At 41.1% G+C, this 20592-nt stretch overlaps 2 protein-coding genes across 4 annotated transcripts in view; both read left to right on the plus strand.

The window, feature by feature from the left end:
* Nucleotides 1-11432, plus strand: part of UBE4A (ubiquitination factor E4A) — a 36023-nt gene extending 24591 nt beyond the window's left edge. For 2 of the 3 annotated variants that reach the window (XM_002927875.4, XM_034665874.1), the window contains 5 exons: nt 1606-1780; nt 4982-5162; nt 5603-5750; nt 6983-7140; nt 8327-11432. In XM_002927875.4, the coding sequence (XP_002927921.1) occupies nt 1606-1780; nt 4982-5162; nt 5603-5750; nt 6983-7140; nt 8327-8456 (792 nt within the window). In that variant the 3' untranslated portion in view covers nt 8457-11432. Of the gene's footprint in view, nt 1-1605; nt 1781-4981; nt 5163-5602; nt 5751-6604; nt 6715-6982; nt 7141-8326 lie in introns of those variants that run through there. The other variant, XR_860463.3, reaches the window with a different exon arrangement.
* A 2109-nt stretch (nt 11433-13541) lies between these two features.
* On the plus strand, nt 13542-20592 carry ATP5MG (ATP synthase membrane subunit g). The gene is made up of 3 exons (XM_034665875.1): nt 13542-13845; nt 18930-19090; nt 20390-20592. Exons 1-3 carry the CDS (start codon nt 13794-13796, stop codon nt 20486-20488), a joined length of 312 nt encoding a protein of 103 aa, XP_034521766.1. The 5' UTR covers nt 13542-13793; the 3' UTR covers nt 20489-20592.

The raw sequence follows: 20592 nt of genomic DNA on the forward strand, positions 1-20592 counted from the left end.
CCTACCGATCATCTAGTTCTTATGTCCATAGATGAGAGAAATCATATGATAATTGTCTTTCTCTGCTTGACTTATTTCACTTAGCATTATCTGCTCCAGTGTAAGGCAATGATTCTTATCCCCTTCCTGGAAGATTCTGATTTTTGCACCACTACTTGAAAAAATAATCTCTGGTTTGGGTTATTTTTTCATATAAACATTGCCAGGTCACCAGTACTCTTCACCTATCCGCAGCCTCCCAAATCTTTACATGTGAAACATGAGTTTCCCAAAGTCTACCCCTGGGTGCCTGTCAGCAGCTTCAGTGCTTCATAGCCTTACGCACCCCTCATGGAGCTGCTTCTTGCTCCTATTAAAAGCTTCCCTCACCTGTGACGGGTGTAAGAAAGCTAAGGCAGTGGCCCAAAGGGAGATGAGCAGGTAAGTCGTGAAGGTGGCCTGTTGGGGCACCACAAGCTCCTCATTGATCAGCAGTCCCCCAGGAACTTGTATTTAATCTGTGAGGAGAGTTCCTGCTTTTTTCGTAATCCAGTACTTTTAGATTTTAGATAGGTTTTTGTAGAAAACAAGAACAAGTCCTGTAATAAACAGACCCTTCTAAGCAAGAGCTCTGTGATACAGAGAATGACACCAGATGGCATTGTCACAGGACTGCAAGAATGATGAGAAGTAGACGGTTTTTAATATTTATGCTTCTCCTTCCAGACATCTTGCATATTTAATAGAGCTTTGTTTTTTCATAGGCAGTTTGGGGTTTGGTTTGGTTGTTTTTTTGTGGGTTTTTTTTTGTTGTTTTTTGTCGGGTGGTTTTTGTTGTTGTCTGGTTTTTTTGTTTTGTTTTGTTTTGGGGGGTTTTTTTGTTTTTTTTTAAAGAAGGATTTGTCCTTCTTTTTTTTTTTTTTTTTCACTTCAGCCTGTTTATTTTTGCCTGGGTTTCAGACATGATGCTATTTATCCTCCTTTCTGTTTCAGAGACTATAATACTCATGTGGGAACTACGCAAAGTGCACCCAGGCTGAAACAAATCTATATGGAGCTTCAGCCCTATGCTGAGAAATAAAGTCTCATGTTTCTTACATAGTCCTTGGTTTTCCTGGGTTACTAAACTAAATTTTAGGGACGCCTGGGTGGCTCAGTCCATTAACTGTCTGTCTGCCTTTGGCTCAGGTCATGATCCCAGGGTCCTGGATTGAGTCCCACATCAGGCTCCTTGCTCAGCAGGGAACCAGCCTCTTCCTCTGCCTGCCACTCCCCCCACTTGTGCGTGTGCTCGCGGGCGTGCGCACTCTCTCTCCCGGACAAATAAAATCTTTTCTTAAAAAATTTTAAAAAAACACTAGATTTTAAATAGAACCACTTAAGGGGCGCCTGGATAGCTCAGTTGGTTGAGCATCCGATTCTTGATTTCATCTCAGGTCGTGATCTTAGGGTGGTGGGATCGAGCCCCCCATCAGGCTCTGCGGTGAGCACAGAGTCTGCTTGAGATTCTCTCTCCCTCTGCCCCTCTATCTACCTGTTAAAAATAAAAAAATAAAACTGCTTAAATATCCTCTTCCCTTCAACTGTACTTTCTTCTCTGATATATTTTACCTCTGGTTTCTGTAGTATTTGAGCAAGATAAAGATTCAACAGATTGAGAAAGACCGAGGTGAATGGGATAGTCTGACTCCAGAAGCCCGCCGAGAGAAGGAGGCTGGCCTACAGATGTTCGGACAGCTGGCACGTTTCCATAACATCATGTCCAATGAAACAATTGGTACCCTTGCCTTTCTGACATCAGGTAAGGACACAAAGCACTGTGTTCCCAAAAAAATCCAGTGGCCAAAATCTGCTTCATTTGAGGGATCAGCCCAGCTGAAATTAAGAATTCAAGACTCTGGGGGTGTCTGGGTGGCTCAGTCGTTGGGCGTCTGCCTTCGGCTCAGGGCGTAATCCTGGCATTCTGGGATCGAGCTCCACATCAGGCTCCTCCGCTGGGAGCCTGCTTCTTCCTCTCCCACTCCCCCTGCTTGTGTTCCCTCTCTCGCTGGCTCTCTCTCTCTCTGTCAGATAAATAAAATCTAAAAAGAATTCAGACTCTGGCGATAGTATCCTGCACGGTTTGAGAGGGAAATGAATCTCTAGAGAAGCTTCAAGAAGGATGATGCCCAGGGTGCTTACTGAGGTGGCTCAATCAGTTAGGCGTCCAACTCTTGATCACACAGTTCAGGTTTTGATCTCAGGGTCGTGAGTTCAAGGCCCGAGTTAGGCTCCGAGTTGGGCTCCACACTGGGCATGGAACCTACTTTAAAAAAAGAAGATGCCCATTGTTGACATGGGAAACGTTCACCCTCACACAGCTGCCAGAAAGCATAAGTTGGTATATTTTACTGAGAACAAGTTAGCCATATAAATATATTGGCTATCCAATTCAGTATTGGCTATACCAATTCAATTGGTATCCAGTTCAGTAGCCCCTTGCCACATGTGGCTATCAGGCATTTTAAATGTGACAAGTCTGAATTGTTGAGGTGTGCTAGAAGTATAAAATATCTCGAGACTTAGTACTTTTTAAAAATGTAAAATATCTCAATGATTTTATATTGATTATATATGAAATGATAACCAAGGATCACCAGACATTTGAGGAAATACTCCAACGTGAAACATACTGGATGAAAACTTTTTAAAAAATCTTTATGATCTCAGAGGAATAAGAGAAGATATAGCATCCATACGACAAGAACAAAGAGGCAATAAAAAGTGTTTTCAAAGAACAAGAAAGAGCTCTTAGATACTGAAAATACAACTTAAGTAATTTTTACCTGTCAGTAGAAGGGTTAGAAGATCAAATTTAGGAGCTCTTCCATGAAAGTAGAGCAGAAATAAAAAGAGATGGAAATTAGAATGGAAAGGATAAAACAAAGGATCAATCCAGAAAGCCTCAAAAGAGAAAAATGGAATGGAGGAAATTATCAGAGAAATAATACGAAAAATTCTCAAAAACTAAAAACGTCTAACTTGAAAGGGCCATAGTGTGCCCAGCACACGGATCTTTTAAATTCTCACACTAAGGTGACATTGTGACATTTCAGGAAATCAAGGTAAAGAGAAGATCCTAAAAGGTCCCAGAGAAAAGTCAGGTGATGTACAGTGGTTTAAGTATAAAATGTTTTGATTTTCACAGCAGTGACACTGGAAGCATGGAGCTCCTCGTGGAAAATAGTTTTTTAAGCCCAGAATGCTATAGCCAGTCACACTGTCATTTCTGTTTGAGGGTGAATATGAGGACATTTTCAGGGGTGAAGGTATCAGATTTGCTTCCCGCATACCGTTTGAGAAGCTAGAAAAAGATAGACTCCATCGGAGTGAAAGAGTAAATCCAGAGGAGGAAGGTGGAATCCCATAAGAGAAAGACAAAGGAAGTGTCCAGGATGGTGGTAAAAGGAGCTTGTATGACCACCACGCAGCAGGCTTATAGAGCAAGGAGTCCAGATTGGAGTGACAGATGGGAGCTTCCAGAAGGAGCATTTCCAAAAAATATAGAACTGCTAGAAATGATCCTATCGAGAGTTTTACATTTCTGTTGGAGAGTTTAGAAACTAGATTTAGTGATTGGTACTCTGAAAATAAGCAAACAAATTTTTACAAAGTTATATTAAAAAGTATATATGTTACTGAGGCGCCTGGGTGGCTCAGTCAGTTGAGCGTCCAACTCTTGGTTTGGCCTCAGATGATTTCAGGGTCACGGGATCTAACCCCATGTTGGGTTCAGTGCTCAGCGGGGAGTCAGCTTGAAGAGTTTCTTCCTCTGCCCCTCCCCCCACTCGAGCACGTGGGCTCTGTCTTTCTCTCAAATAGATAAATCTTTTTATTTTTTAGTATATATATTACTTTATATATGTAATCATTAGGACACTGTGGCTCTGCCGTGAATGATATTTTTACAGTCTTTAGGACATAAACTAAATTATCTAACCAAAGATTTGATTAGATACTAGGATTTGTATTTGGAGAAGGACAGGAAATAAGAACTAAACTCTCATCACTAGTGGAGTCAATAGACTAAAACTAAAACCTAACTTATTAAAATCTGGCATGTGTTAATGTATTTTTTTAATTTTTGGAGTCTATGTCCTTTGCCCTAGCAATTCCTTACAAATTCATTGTAAGGAAGTGATAAGCCTACAAAATATATACACAATGAAGTTAATAAGTGAAATGCTGGGGCACCTGGCTGGCTTAGTCAGTGACCCATGCGATTCTTGGCCTCAGGGTTGTGAGTTTGAGCCCCACACTGGGTGTGGAGATTACTTAAAAATAAAATCTTTTTTTTTTAATAAATAGATAGATATGAAATGTTTATAATAGAATGTCTAGCAGTAAAAATAATGATTAGCGATAAAGATAAATAACTTCAGGTGCAATCACACGCTGGAAAATTATGTGGCCACTAAAGAGAGTGCAAATCATCGCTATCCTGCAGAACTTTCTCTGATGGAAATGCTCTATAAATCTGGATTCATACTGTAGTTGCTAGCCACATGTAGCTATTGAACACTTGAGATGTGAGGTCACTGTGACTGAGGAACTGGATTTTTAAATAAACAGACACGTCGGGCCAGCCAGTGCCTACCATGTTGGACAACACAGGGACATAAATTTACCAAAAGGGTGAGATGTTTATGATACAGTTAATGAAAAAGTAAGTTACAGAATATGTACACATGATCATCATTTTGTTTTAAAAATGTGTTTGTTTGTAAATATGGACAGAAAAGCTAGAAGGATATATTTGAAAATGTTAACAGTGTTTATTTCTGGGTGGTAGTTTTATATTTTGTTTTTGCTCACCAATGTTTTCTGATACTCCTGCAATGAAAATGTATTACTTACATAATTTTTAAAATATTCCCCAGAGGTCTCCAAGTGAAACTCTTAAGACATAATAAGTAAAAGATGGCTTATACATTGAGTTTTCACAGACTGCCTTTTTTTCTAGAGATCAAATCACTCTTTGTGCATCCTTTCCTGGCTGAGCGCATCATCTCCATGTTGAACTACTTCCTGCAGCACCTGGTTGGCCCCAAGATGGGGGCCTTAAAAGTCAAAGACTTCAGTGAATTTGACTTCAAACCTCAGCAGCTCGTATCAGATATCTGCACGATCTACTTAAATCTTGGGTACCTGAGATTTAATTGGGCAAGGCAGAGGGAATTCTAATGTTTTAATTTGGGGTTTTGGTAATGGAATGACTGGTAATTATGTGGAAATAGAAAAAAAATGGTTCATTTCTAGTTGGTTGATGAAGGAATTTTCTGTGGTTTTAATCATGAAATTCTGTCTGACCTTTGGGACACTATTTAGGATTTTCAATATTCTGCCTTTATCTGTGCAAAGATAAACTTTACTAATTGTAACCAGTGTTTTAGAAAAGCAGTATTCCTTTTAAGGTTACAGGATACTTGGTAAGGTTCCTTCCTAAAAATTAGAAGAAATCTTTTTATATCAAAAGAACATTGATGGCACGTGAGTGTTGGGGAACCTTGTTCCTCATCCCAGCTGTTCTCTCCCTCACTGACCTGCCCTCTGATGCTGTTTCTCTCTGCTGGTGTCCTTCCAGGGACGAGGAGAACTTCTGTGCCACGGTGCCCAAGGATGGACGTTCCTATTCCCCAACTCTCTTTGCACAGACAGTCCGAGTCCTGAAGAAAATCAATAAGCCCGGGAATATGATTGTGGCTTTCAGCAACTTAGCAGAGAGAATCAAGGTGAGGGGGAGGAGGATTTGTTTACTAACATATTCAGTAGTAATCACGGTGTTGACTCAACTGTTCTGCTGGTTACCCTATTTCAAGGAGTAAAAAGGGTATTGCCTTGAGAAAATATAAACATGATTCTTCCTGGTCAGCGAATAACTGGAACTGCCTTTTTTGGTCTTTTTTCTAAGTTTTTATTTTTATTCCAGTTAGTTAACATACAGTGTTAGTTCAGGTATACAATACGGTAGTTAAAGATTTCCATATGCCACCGTATTATATTATCACTAAGTTCTTCATCTCTTTTCAACATGAGAGTGAAGAACAGAAAATTGACTTAAAAAGCTTCTACTAGAAGAGAAGGATGTGCAGACTTTATTATAGACTCTATGTAAACTTTTCTACACAGTGTTATCGATAGACTTGAAAATCTTTGTTGTTAACACAGAACTTTTTCAAATAGGATTCAAGATCAGTTGTTTTTAGTCATTTGACTTGTATAGATTTCCTCCATTATATTTGTAGTTAGTAGTGGCTTATATGGGAATAGTCATACATTTTATAGATGAAAATACTGTCTTATATTCAGCTAATTCTTTTGGTTGGAATTTGACAAAACTCCATTAGTTACAAAGAAGGAAAAATCATGGCACAGATTCTAATAGAAAACCTTCCTATTAAAAAAAAGAAAACCTTCCTTTTTGACATCCGTGTTCCCTTCATTGAACTACTTATTTTATTGAGTTGGGCTCCATCTTTCCTAGAGCTTAGCCAGATAGGGTGCCTGAGGAACTAGAGTCATGAAGGGATCAAAATGTTGAAGCTACTTTTAAACTCCTCCTATACCTGTTTGTACCTAAAACCAGAAGCTGCTTTTCATACACTGACTGCATGAGTGACTCTGCAAATACCTCTCCTACCACCGTCCCCTTTTCAGTGATGACATTTACAGTAGGACTGCTGCCAGGAGGATCTCGTATGTGATGCGTTTCTTTTCTTGTTAACACTTAAACCCATCCCTAGTCATGACTGCCAGCAGCTGAGCCAAACTTCGGTTTGGGAGTTGGGGTTGAACGCTAAACTCGCTTTTATGATACCCTTCTTGGCTTGTTTAGAAAATAAAGCTGCGAATTGTCATTGTCGCTGTAAAGGGTCCTCAGTGACCTTTTAAGATTATAGTCACTGAGTTTTTTGAATTCAGCTGCTCCGTGAATTCAGCTTAGCGACCAGGTGTTTGTGCTTAGTCCCTAGCAGACCTCCAACAACAGGAGGAGGAGACCTATGCAGATGCCTGTGATGAGTTCCTGGATCCCATCATGAGCACGCTCATGTCTGACCCCGTGGTGCTGCCGTCCTCCAGAGTCACTGTGGATAGATCCACCATTGCTAGGCATTTGCTCAGGTACGCTAGCCCCAAAGAGCAGCCTCAAGACAACAGACGTGTGTTAGCTGTCCTTTTTCCCCAGTTTCCTAATACGGTACTATCCACCCACAAGGTGCTCCGTATTGTTGATTATTAATGAGTTGGGGAGGCATTTCGGTAGAGCCGTATCACTTGATTGTTGAGGATTTAAACATCCAAAACAAGACACACCATTGAGAAATGCTGGCCCTATACCCCTTACCTGTTCCTTCCTTGAGGAAATAATTTCTATCTGTAGAATATAAATAAATTATAAATTATGTCAACCTGAAGTATAAGTTGACTTGAACTTGTTTTAATTGTATTTCAGTTGTAAAAATAGAAATGATAACTTTGTTTTGTTTAAGTCGGTTTTACGCTGTAGCCATTGCATATAGGTTAAGCCAGCTTCTGCCGCTGCTGTCGTACTCAGCCACGGTGGCCATGAGTCCCGCCGAACCTGCAGGCAGGGCCTGCTGCATTATGTAGAAATGGGTACTGAGAAACTCTTCCTATTTAAAATCAGGTTCTATAAGTTGACCCAAATTTAAGGAAATGCTGTTTTTTAAACATTGCAAAAAAGGATTTTCTACTTCGTGGTATTTGGTATTAAGCATTCACTATACGCGTAATGCTGTCATACGGTGATCTGTCTTTTCCAAACTGTCAGTGAAACTTTGTATTTTATTGTGGCCTCAGGATACAGACAGAAGATATATCAGCCCTTCAAGTATATTATAAACCTTCTGACCTGTCAGGAAGCCATAATCTCCATTTATTTGTGTAGCAGTCAGCTGATTGAATCAGGTGTCACTCTACAAGGCTTTATCCCTTCACACTTTAGACTATTTCGAGAGCCTGTCACTGAAACCACCAGCAGCTCTGTATGCTCATGTGAGTGTACAGGCTCTCTGCCTTAGGAAACTCGAATCACGTATCACCTGAACAGCAGCGTGGAGATAAAGTTTGTTAAGGAGCATAGAGACCAAGTAGCTAAATAATCTGCAGAAAACCCAGAAACCTCCTGAATCACTCTTTCTCTCGTCTCCTTTCTAACCTCAAGTCAGCGCCTGACTCAGTGCATCTGGCTTCAGTTTCAGAAGGAGAAGCACCCGCTTTTCTAGCTTGGGCTCTGGGTGTTAGAACTTACAGAAATAACCCCTTTCCCTTTCTCTCTTTGTCCCAGTGACCAAACCGATCCCTTTAACCGTAGTCCCCTCACCATGGACCAGATCCGGCCAAACACAGAACTAAAAGAAAAAATCCAGCGGTGGCTCGCAGAGAGGAAACAACAACAAAAGGAGCAACTTGAATAAATACTGTGAACTAAACAAACCAAAAACAACCAACCCCAGAATGTAGATAAACAGTTGTTTGTGGCTTCTCTCATTTTGGTTCTATTCCTTCTTTTTCCTTCTTTTCTTTTTCTTCCTTTCTTTCTTCCTTTCTTTTTCTTTCTTTCCCTTCCTTTCCTTCCTTCCTTCTTTCCTTCCTTCCAACTAAATTAGAGAACTGCTCTTGCTGAAATTATGACAATTTACATTTATTCCTAAGAATTTTACAATGCTCTCCTGGCTTGCAGGAAATTATGCTTATTATAGCAGCACCAAGTTTAGAAATGATCACTCATTTGTACCCTTTGTTCTCTCTTCCTACTCTTCATCCTTTTCCTACCTTAAGTTACATTAACTTCAGCTACTAAAATTTCCTGCCACCTTACTTTTGCTCTGTCAAGAACTGCTCAAATACCTTTGATGAGCCCAGCTTTTAAGTATATGTCACATATTTCGGTGACAGCTGACACCATCAGAAAGTCCTGTGTCATCGAGGTATTTACTCGTCTTCATGACCCGGATGTCAGCCCTTTTCTTGTTACAGTTCTGCTATATTACAGAATAACCTTTCACACACATGCAGATACCTTGATGTTTGAGTAGGCTTTTGAATAGAATAGATGTGATTTTCAAAAAGGAATCTTACACAGTTTCTGTCGGTAATTCTTAATTTTGCATTAACTCATCCCTCAAAGATCCAGTGGAGGACAAACACTCTCCCCTGGGGCTGTCATCACCACAAAAAACTTAGCCCCATAATATTTTTAGGAGGATTGGTAGGACAAACATGAATTTTTGATACCTTATTTAGAAAATTCTGAGGTGAAAGAAAAAAGGAGGCTGTTAGGCCCTCTTTATCTTTTGGAAATCTTGTTACAAGGAGTAGGCTTGAGTGGAAAAGTTAGGGAACAAATATTGTAACCATGAAAGATGTCATTTTAAGACATTATTATCAACCGTGTATTTCAGTATATATAGACACCATGTGCATTTTTATATTGGTCTAGTGTAAACTGAGTACCACTTTATATTGTCTTTTCCACGGTAAGATGTATGCAGTGGGTGGCCATATTTACTGACACACTTACTCTAGATAAAATTCTGAGACTATAACATGTATATAGTTCATGTTTGTTTGGGCTTGTGACCTAACTTCCAAGAGCTGCTTCTAATTCAGCCTTAGGTCATCAATTAGCAAAGTAGGAATTTGAGCACAACCTTGTCCACAGCCGTTTTAAATATCCACATAGCCCCATGTAGTTAGTAGGCGGATGGGCCCCACTTCTGCAAGTTGAGCTTACGCTTCCTACTCAGTTGCACAGCTTAACATGCTAAGTGAGGCACATTCTCCTATGGACTATGTCACTATCTCTGTAAGCCTGAAGATATCATAAGTGACAAGAGAAGTCATTTGATCTAGAAACAGGGGTCACTGTTTCATTTTTAACCATGGCCTCTTTCAAGTAAGATGGTAGTTTTAGGATATTCCAACACGAGTTGCTATAAGCAGTCCTCGATGTGCTTTTGATGGCATCACTTGGAAAACCTCACATCAGAGGGCATCCCACACTAGGTATAAAGTAGATGTTGCCTACTGCTATGCTTTTAAATGGGAAAAAGAGTCTAGGACTCTTGGAAATGGCAGAATGTAAGATATTAATTCAGTGTGCAACCTGGCCCTTTAAGGCTTGGGTTAACAGGATTTGTTTATTTTCTTAAAATGAGCTTCATTTCATATTTATTATCCTTTACTTCTCTGAGAATGAACTGTGTATAAAATAAGCTTCTGTCTACTCGCAATTATCTTCCAAACCCAATCTAATGGGATGTTTGCATTTTTTAAGAAAGTGGGGAAAAGACCAGAGTTTTATAGGAGAAAATTGGAGGAAAAATGGGCACAAAACCTCAGAAGGCAGCTGTTCCCAGCAGCTTTCTAGCTAACAACCTCTATGCTGCCTCTTGTATCTGTGTCTGTATTCTACTTCTGTGGTCTTCAGATTGTAAGCCTTTTCTGGCAAGCTTTTTTTTTTTTTTTTTTTTTGAGTTCTTTTCCTGAAACTTTTTATGAATGGCTATGGCACCATTAATGCTGCTGAGTATCTTTTTTTTTTTTTTTTTTTTTTTTTTTTTTTTTTTTTTTAGTATCTTTAAACTCATTACAAGGGCAAGTGTATAGCTTAAGGCCATTGTTGGTAAGGAAACCAAGTGTCCTCTGTGCCTTTCTTTCTTTGAAATAATTTAAGAACATCCCAAAAATGAGACTAAAAAATTAATCGTCTTGGTGTATGCCATGGTGTGTATATGCGCTTGGAAGCTTAAAAGAGAGGTTTTGTTATCTGGAACTCAGAAACCGCTCTCAATCTATTAGAGCAGACTTTCTTATATACCTAGTTTTATGTGTTGGCTTTGCTAGAGTATGATAGGAAAATGAAGCCTCTTTATCAGCTCTGGTATTGCTTACCAAGAGGGTAATAACTAAACTTGGAAAATTATTTAAGTAGGTTTTATCAAGCAATCTTGGTTTGTTGTGTTTTTTTTTTTAATATAGTTTGTAATGGATATGTAAAAACAAAGAAACATTAAAGGTTTTTTAATGGTGCAGGTGAAGGTGCCAGTATTTGGTATCACAGTCTACAAAAGCTTCATTACTTTATTTGATGCTGGTTGCTAAGCAGCCATTGCCCAGAGCATAAGTCTACTGGGTGCCTTTACAAGCCAGAGAGGCTGATGCTGCACTGTTGATGTCATGTGAGGAAATAATGCACTTGCTCTAACTGCTACACAGGAAAACCTAGACAAAAAAATAAAATAAAAAATAAAATGACAAAAAGGTTGATTGAAATAAAATTTGATTAACATAACTGTATTTTGAAACATTCCAGGAAAGTTACTTCTTGTCAGACTTGCCTGGGGGTTTGTTCAAAGCTTGTATTTAATAAAGGAACACCTGACTTACAACCTTTGTTATCACTTCCTTCATTACAGTATGAAAACCTAGTGGCAGTTTCAGAAATCCCTCTGAAATTTTAGAGGACTCTGACCTTCACTTCTCTTCAGGGTGGTATCAGATGTGGGTCACCCAGCTGAGCTAACCTCCCTTACCAGGCTTCTGGACCTTGGAGTTATCCAGAGGAGTCTTAGGGCATGTTTCTTCCTCATCAGTTCACTTCTGGCTTCACTTTTATTTATCTGGCCTAAACCCCAGGTCCTTCATTTTAATCATTCACTATCACATTCCCTGTCTTGCCCCTAGTTTCTCTACCCCTGCCCTGTAAGACCGCAGTCTAAATTGACCCAGTCATTCCCCTCTCTCCCAGTATCCAAGCTACAGACCACTGTTGGAGAAAAATGACACAATCTTCAGAGTGCTGCGACCACAAATCAGTGGTTGCTAACAGTGCCCAACAACCCTTCTATGTGTCCAGAAATTCAACACCAATCCAAACTTTAACACTTTTTTCACCGATCTTTCCCACCCTCCCACTTAGCCTTCACTGAAGATCTTGCCTTCCACCTTACTGGAAAGATAGGAATTTCAGATTTTCCACTTTCAAACTTCTCTCCCATCATCCCATCTGTGAAAAAGCCCCACAGTTCCAAGGCTAATCCCCCCAATCTTTTTGTCTGTTCAGATATTTTATCAATCCCCCTTCTCTATCTTCAGTGTCTACCTTAATTTCCATAGCCTTATTTGGTTTTATCTTACGGGGGAGGGTGCCTGCAGAAGGAGAAGGAAAGAATCTTAAGCAGGCTCCACCCGCAGGCCGAGCCCAGTGCAGAGCCCAGTGCTGGGCTCCTGTCATGAGATCCTAACCTGAGGTGAAATTGAGTCAGATACTTAAGGACTGAGCCACACGAGCCCCCCTTACTTGGTTTTCTGACTGGCATTCCTTTATAGACATACTTAGTCTGGCTTCTACCCTAATTTTCTGAAAGTGCTATAGCTAATATTTCCATATTGGTAAATTAACTTTCCCAGCCTTAATTTGACTTCTGTAGTCAAATTGGAGTCAGCTTGGCAGTGGAATCATTCCATTGAAATGATGCTCTTGGTTCCTTGGTATCACCTCTAATTTTCCTTTCCACCCATCAGTCAGATTTGCTCAGGCTTCTCCAGGGTACTTTTTTTTTTTTTAAGATTTTATCCATTTGGCAGGGAGAGAGAGAACAAGCAGGGCGAGCGGCAGGCAGAGGGAAAGGGAGAAGCAGTCTCCCTGCTAAGCAGAGAGGCCAACGTGGGGCTCCATCCCAGGACCCTGGGATCATGACCTGAGCCAAAGGCAAACGCTTAACGGACTGACCCACCCAGGCGCCTCACAGGGTACATTACTTACAATTACGTTCTTCACATCAAATGCCACTTCTCTACATATATCTCCTCTTCCAGTTATATTAAAGTTTCAACCCTGTAGTACAGAGCTGTTCTGTTATACATCAATCTTCTCTGGAAATCTTTCAGATCACCACCACTCCTAATCCCATACGCCCCAACCCTGTTTACACAGCAACCTTTTCAGATCCCAACTTTGCCGCTCACTAGCTATGTGGCCGTTTATCAATCCCAGTCTTAAATGGGGACACTGCCTAACACACATGCTTACTTTAACTTCCAAAATGCCTGGCATGCTGGAGGCCCTCAGTAAATGTTTTGTTACTCCCATCTGAGTAGTTCCTTGGGACTCACTGGGGAATTAGGGGAACCAGTTCCCGGACTCCGATCCCGATACACGATACGGGGGAGGCCGGGATTAGGAAAGATCAGCTAAAGAAAAGGCAAAGGACCCGATCAGATGACAGGTTATGTGGCGCCTGCTCTGCCCATCACTTTCCATGTTTGGCCGAGGACCCTGTCTGTCTTTACAAGACGACCGTCCTAGCCTAGGAAGACTTAGAGCTGCTTTCCAGTCCTAACTTCCCACGTTCTCTCAGAAAACCGCCGATAACACCTGACGCAGAACGGGGCGGGTCCGCGCCGCGGCCAGCACGGGAGGCCCAGAGCGCATGCGCCCGTCCTCCGCTCGCCGGCCTTCCGGGCCTCCGTGAGCGGCTGCCCCAAGAGATGCCTGCTCCTTCGCGGAATCCCACCGCTCTCCCTGTGTTCTCTGACCTCATCTTTTCATCTCCACTTTCTCTTCGGCGACTGAAGAGACTAATTCGGCCAGCTAGATTCCGGAAAGATAACAGGACACCTAAATACCTTGGACCGGCGCGGAAAGAGGAGGCCTGACCTTGGAAGCGGAACGGGGGTCCTACGGCGGGTCCTTCCGGAGGGTGACATTCAGCGGCCGTCGGGGGCGACGGATCTTCCAGCTTGGAACCATGGCCCAGTTTGTCCGTAACCTCGCGGAAAAGGCCCCGGCGCTGGTGAACGGTGAGCCCGGCGGCGGACTGCCGGGGCGGGGGGGCCTGAGAGGAAGATGCGGCCAGTGGTACCTCGAGGCCCCGCAGGAGCCGGGGTGGGACGGCCGGGCTGGAGGGGGAAGGGAGCAGGGGCCGGTCTGCGACTCTTCTCTAGCCTTTCCTCCCGCCTGGCCTGCAGCTTGGGTTCTCTGTACATCCTAGAAGTTCGGAATTCTAACCGCGACAGGGAAGGAGGGAAGGGGTGTGCGGGAAGGCCGGAGTCTCCCACCACTGCCGCCAAGACGCCCCCTTCGATGTCGAGGAATGGGAATATGGAGGGTATGGCCCTGCGGCAAGTCGAGGGGAAAGGACGGGAGAGGCAAGTGAAAGTCCCTTAAATTCGGCCGCATTAGGTTGTCTGGTTCTCAAATGGGGTATCTGGAAGTCTGCATACGTTTTTAGGGATAGGTGTGCTTTTGAACTTTGACTTTGCCTGCTGTCCTGGCCACATTATGAAATGGTTCTTTAATATAATGGAAATTTTTGGTGGAATTGGACTTTGTGGACGAGTATCCCTGCTCCCCACAAACATAGAGAGGGAGGTGTGTAAACAGTAATCTTTAGCATTCTAGCTTAATATTCATGGAGCTTTTCAGCTTGAAAAAAAACCGAAGTCTTGGGGTGCCTGGGTGGCTCAGTCGTTAATCGTCTGCCTTCAGCTCAGGGCGTGATCCCGGAGTCCTGGGATCGAGCCCCACATCAGGCTCCTCCACTGGGAGCCTGCTTCTTCCTCTCCCACTCCCCCTGCTTGTGTTCCCTCTCTCACTGGCTGTCTCTTTCTGTCAAAAAAATAAATAAAATCTTTAAAAAAAAAAAAAAAAACCGAAGTCTTAACTGGCAGACCGCTGTACTTCAGAATAACCCTGAATAGTCACAGCCCTGAGTCGTAGCCTTTTCTGTCAGGAAATATTGCAGTCGGCTGCTGGGCAGCAAGCTACTCCATTTTATTTCCAAAATGGCATGAAATGAACTGAGGGAAGCGCGTTCGCTGGATGTGCTATATTCTGGTGAGCGGTTGAAGCACAGATCTCTACATAGCTTTCACTCAAATTTGATTCTGAAATGGGAATGGAAAAGAATTTTCTAAATACATGTAATATTTTTGAACCTGTTTTACTGATTGGTTTCTTATTCATCTTCTCTTTCCTTTGCTCGCATCAGCAGCCAGTGAGTTATTGAAGGCCTCACAGTCTCAAATACAATAATGCTTGAGTCTCCTACACAACCCCACAGTCGACTAATTTACACATTAAGTTTCAGGTGGATTTTTTTTCCAGAGCATGGCTTTCACGTCTTTCAGATGGTGGGATTGCAAACTAATTTTAGTAATAAAATCCAAAAAGAAGACAATACCAAAAGAAAATTTTATTAAAAAACAACTTCTTTCCTACATTGTTGTAATTAAAAGATAACTGTTATTCTTCCAAAAGTACTCAGAATGGAGAACTCAGCTAGGACCAGACTGTTAAATGTGAAATATATTTTGCCTTGTAACATAATTCAGTGTATTAAATGTGAATATTAAGTATCTAATAAAAAATTGGGACACCTGGCTAGCCCAGTCAGTGGAGACTGCAACTCTTGATCTTGGGTTGTGGGTTCAAGCTCCACGTTGGGTGTAGAGATGACTTAAAAATAAACTTTTTTTTTTTTAAGATTTTTTAAATTTATTTATTTATTCGACAGAGATAGAGACAGCCAGCGAGAGAGGGAACACAAGCAGGGGGAGCGAAGAGGAAGAAGCAGGCTCATAGCGGAGGAGCCTGATGTGGGGCTCGATCCCATAACACCGGGATCACGCCCTGAGCCGAAGGCAGACGCTCAACCGCTGTGCCACCCAGGCGCCCCCAAAATAAACTCTTTTTTAAAAAATTACTAACAGACGCCTGGGTGGCTCAGTCGGGTCCTGATCCCAGGGTCCTGGGATGGAGTCCTGCATTGGTCTCCTTGCTCAGCGGGAAGCTTGCTTCTCCCTCTCCCTCTGCCTGTTGCTCCCTCTGCTTATGCTCTCTCGATCACTGTCAAATAAATCTTAAAAAAAAAAAAAAATTTACTGACTATAGGAGCACCTGGCTGGCTCAGTCTGTAGAGCATGACTCTTGATCTCTGGATCATGATTTCGAGCCCCATGTTCAGCAGAGTTTTGTTGTTGTTGTTGTTCTGTACATACAGAGAGAGAGGGTTTACTTTTTAAAAAAATTACTGACTGTATCTGTTAATTCCCCTGGGGGCACAAAGAAGCTAACAGAAAGAAGTTTATCATCAGACTTCCCCAGAGAAGTCATAGAGTCTAATTTTTTTTTCCTGTTTACTAAACTTGAGACGTTATTGGAATTTTACCAGTCTTCTTTCCATTTACCTCCTTCTGTTCCAAGAGCCTATCCAGGTTCCACATTGTATTGTTAATCTCCCTAGTTTCCTCTGATGTGTAACACTAATGACAGTTTTTCTTACTTTCCACGACCTTGACAGTTTTTAAGGTATCTATGCAGATACCTATCTAGGTATCCTATAAAGATGTTCTCCAATTCGGATTTGTCTGGTGTTTTTCTTATAATTAGTTTGGAGCTATGGGTTTTGAGAAAGAATACCACAAAAGTGAAGTGCTATAATCACATATCAGGATTACGTGATACCCACCCATATAACATCACTGGTGAAATTAGCTTTCATCATTTGGTTATGGTAATGTTGCTAGGTTTCTCACTGTAAAGTTACTGTTTTTTTCCCTTCGCATAATCTGTTCTCCAGAAGCAAGTAACTAGGTCTAGTCCCTCACATGTGTTGAGGGGGCAGGGAGCAGCTGTCAACAGCAGGGATTCCATCTCCTGTAGGAAGGAGTATTTACATATAATTAAATGGAATTCTGTGAGAAAGATTTGTTCTTCCCTGTTTGTTTATTCAGTCATGTATTGTATGGACTCACATACATTTATTTCCTACTTCTTACCTCCAGTAGCATGTTACTTTTTTCAAATTGTTGCAGCCTTGACCATTGAGAACTCTTTGAGGTTGGCACCTCTGTCCCATTGACTTACCCCCTTTCTTGTACTACAAAATCCTTCAGACTCATGTTACATTTTCCCTGCCCCAGCCTTAGAATCAGCCATTTCTCCAAGGAGCCCTAGTTTCTTTTGTTGGACAATGGTACTTTGAAACCAAGATCTAGGCACTGAGTGTCTTTCTTGCTACTAGACTGCTAGAATATCATTGCTTCTAGGCCCTCTTACGGGTGCGTGTGTATAGTAACCCATGTGTAATATATGCATATACATGGTTGTTTCTGTATCTGTCCATCTGTAGATATATTAAGCTACACATGAGTTCATAGAATGTCTCCAACTCTAATCCAGTACCATGGGATTTATTCTTTCTTCTTTTCTTGCCTATTTGTAACTTTCCTCTCCTACAGTGAGAAACCTGGCTCCCGTCATCCACCATTCATTTACTTATGTTTTATTCATCCCTTGTATATATGTAAAGCAGTTTCAAACTTTTTAACATGTACTCCCTGAAAAACAAATTTACCAACTAAAGTACAGTGTTTGTGTACAGTTTACTGATTTTTTTTTAAAGGGTGAAAGTGTTGAAGATAATTTTACAGACAATCACACAAGATTTTGTACTCTCTGATAGCCCCAGCTTACAGGCACTGTCAGTTCTATATAGATAACTATCCGTGAGAGCCTTGTGTCTGCTTGGATTTAACCGTGGCCTTAAGCACAAAGGATGGTGCAGATAGTAATTCTAAGAGTAGTGAAATACCCAAATCCAGGAAGCTAATAATAGGAAAAGTACCAAGAACCTTGGATAATCCATCTTTGTTGTGTTTTGGGGGGGGGGTAAGATTTTATTTATTTACTTCAGAGAGAGAGAGTGCGCACACAAGCATGGGGGGGGGGAGTGTGCAGAGGGAGAAGCAGACTGCCTACTGAGCAGGGAGCCCAGTGCGGGATCCCAGAACCTTGGGATCATAACCTGAGCTGAAGGCAGACACTTAGCCTCATAAGCCACCCAGGTGCCCTCCCCATCTTTGAACAGTAGACAGTTCATGGATGTTCATGCAAGTGTGCTGTTTTTATTACGTTTGTCATGTAACTTTTTTTATAAAATGCCTTTCTTGGGATACTGGGTGGCTCAATCGGTTAAGCATCTGCCTTTGGCTTAGGTCATGAGTCCTGGGATCAAGTCCCACATCTGGCTCCTTGCTCAGCAGGGAGCCTGTTTCTCCCTCTGCTGCTCTCCCTGCTTGTGCTCTCTTGCTGTCAAATAAATATATCTTTAAAAATTAAAAATAATAATAATAAAATTCCTTTCTCTTGCTGAAATCACTGCCATAATCTTACATCTTCCCTGGTTATTAAGGTTTTTTTTCTCTGAAATAGTAACTACCTTGAGGAATTTCATAGTAATAGAGTTTGGCTGCTCTGAACAATACATGTAGGTTTTATTTTTATTATTTGTGTTGTTTTGAAGGAGCAGCAGCTGGGCTTTTGTTAAAGAAAGATTTAATTCCATATTGATGAGGATACCAGAAATGGGCCCTAATTGGTGTAATTCCATCTGGATTTGTAGCCAACATTGTGACAAGTTTTAATCTTATTCTTAAGGATGCCGTTCCGTGTAGCTCCTTCCCTCCCCTTATGCACTTTTTCCCTCCAAATTTTCTGCCCTTTCTACCAAGAAAATATGGTTACATTGAGTCTTTTCTCTTGCTTCTGAATCCAACTTCTTGTAACTTTACAGTTAACTAGATTTGCCATTCATAAGTGAAGTAACAGTACTAGCTGGCCACTAGTGAAGTCCTGACATAATTGAATGTGCGTATAGCTTCCTGCCTGATTGAACTTCCCTGTGACACAGGTGTTCTGCATCTTTAAAAGCCTCTTGTTACCAGGGAGCAGCTTTGACTTTTCACACTGGGTGCACATTTGGTACAAGCAGTGAATGAATGTGATGCATGAATAAATATTTGTGTCCAGCCCACACATCTGCTTCTTTCGGTCTCTAGTGAGTTCATCCTGGTTTTTTGTTTTGTTTTGTTTTGTTTTCCAGCTGCTGTGACTTACTCGAAGCCTCGATTGGCCACATTTTGGCACTATGCCAAGGTTGAGCTGGTTCCTCCAACCCCTGCTGAGATCCCTACAGCTATTCAGAGCTTGAAAAAAATAGTCAAGAGTGCTCAAACTGGTAGCTTCAAACAGCTCACAGTTAAGGTAACTATGGGCTAAATGGAAACGTATGTGCATAACAGAAAATGTCTTCCCTTGGGATTTTTCTGATTGTTTTGATTAATATATGTATTTTCCAGTGAGGCTGAAATCTACATAATGAGAGATAATCTCTTTCTCGACTGCTGAGAAAGATATTTACCTTTCTAATTTTGTCTTGACTGCTGAGAAAGATATTTACCTTTCTAATTTTGTCATAATTCAACTATTTTGTGTCTTCATTTCCTATTAGTCTTAAAGAAAGGAGCATTTTTACTGGGCAACTTTTTTTTCCTCCTATTTTGGTAAGTGTACCAAAATAGGATGGCTTACTTTGCTGATTCTATACTTTTTTTCATCTGTAGGCTGGAAATACTTCCAGTTTAGCCAAAAGATCTCTTAGACTATCAGGAGGCTAACACTTACATGAAAATAAAAATACCAAAACCTAGCAAGCATATCATGTAATATGAAGGGTTATTGAATCGCATTAAGATAAAATCTAAAGATTGTAAGAATTGGAATTTAGATTTTATGTTTGCTTGCTTGAGCCAAACAGAGGATACAAAAAGCCTAAATAACTAAATTACTGCTGACTTGAGAATCTACATCCTGGAAAATATAGTTATTTTTCGGACTTCCAGTATTTCTGGTCTAGTTTGAAGGGGAAAATTAAAATTCACATCCAGGTGCTAAAAGGAAAGGCCCAGTTTTGTTGTGGGGGAGTACTTTTCAGCTAGAGTTTCCAGATCTGTAGCTGCACTTGGATGCGACGTTGCTTTTTCTCTCAGGGCAATAAAACATGGATCTGTGAAGCTGAGTCATTACTGAATACTCTGAAAGAGTTAAACCAAGTAATACATGAATAAAGGGGAAGACAGAGCTCTTCATCTCTCAACAAATTCTCTTTGGCCAGACAGAAATGTCTATTCAGAGACTTACCTTCCTATAGCCACCCTTTCATATTGCCCTGTCTAAATGTGTCAGCTATTTCCAGGATGTGGGTTGTTTTAGGGCTCATAAAGTGTCTCATAAACTAATAATGAAAGGGTTAAGTCAGTTCAGGTCTTTAAAGAATGCTTTGAAAGAATTTATAAGCTCTGGACTACTTACCTTACATGATTGAAAGTTCAAGTGTTCTCAGCAGTTGAACAAAGTTAACATCAGTAAATCTTGACTTTGGCTAACACTGCTCTCTAAATGAATAGCATCCTTATATTCTCTGTTACTCAATCCTGGAGAAGAATACTTTTAAATACATAAGGGGAAAAAAATGTACATTAAAATTTGTGCTGCTTTTTTCAGGAAGCTCTGCTGAATGGTTTGGTGGCCACCGAGGTGTGGATGTGGTTTTATGTCGGCGAGATCATAGGCAAGCGTGGCCTCATTGGCTATAATGTTTGAAGACCAATCTTTAACATCTGTTTATATGTGGCTTATTATTTGAGTGTTCTTGGACCATGTGTGATCAGACTGGTATTTGAATAAAAGAAGCTTATGTATCAAAA

The sequence above is a fragment of the Ailuropoda melanoleuca genome, chromosome 8, assembly GCF_002007445.2.
Source record: "Ailuropoda melanoleuca isolate Jingjing chromosome 8, ASM200744v2, whole genome shotgun sequence".
Taxonomy (NCBI): domain Eukaryota; kingdom Metazoa; phylum Chordata; class Mammalia; order Carnivora; family Ursidae; genus Ailuropoda; species Ailuropoda melanoleuca.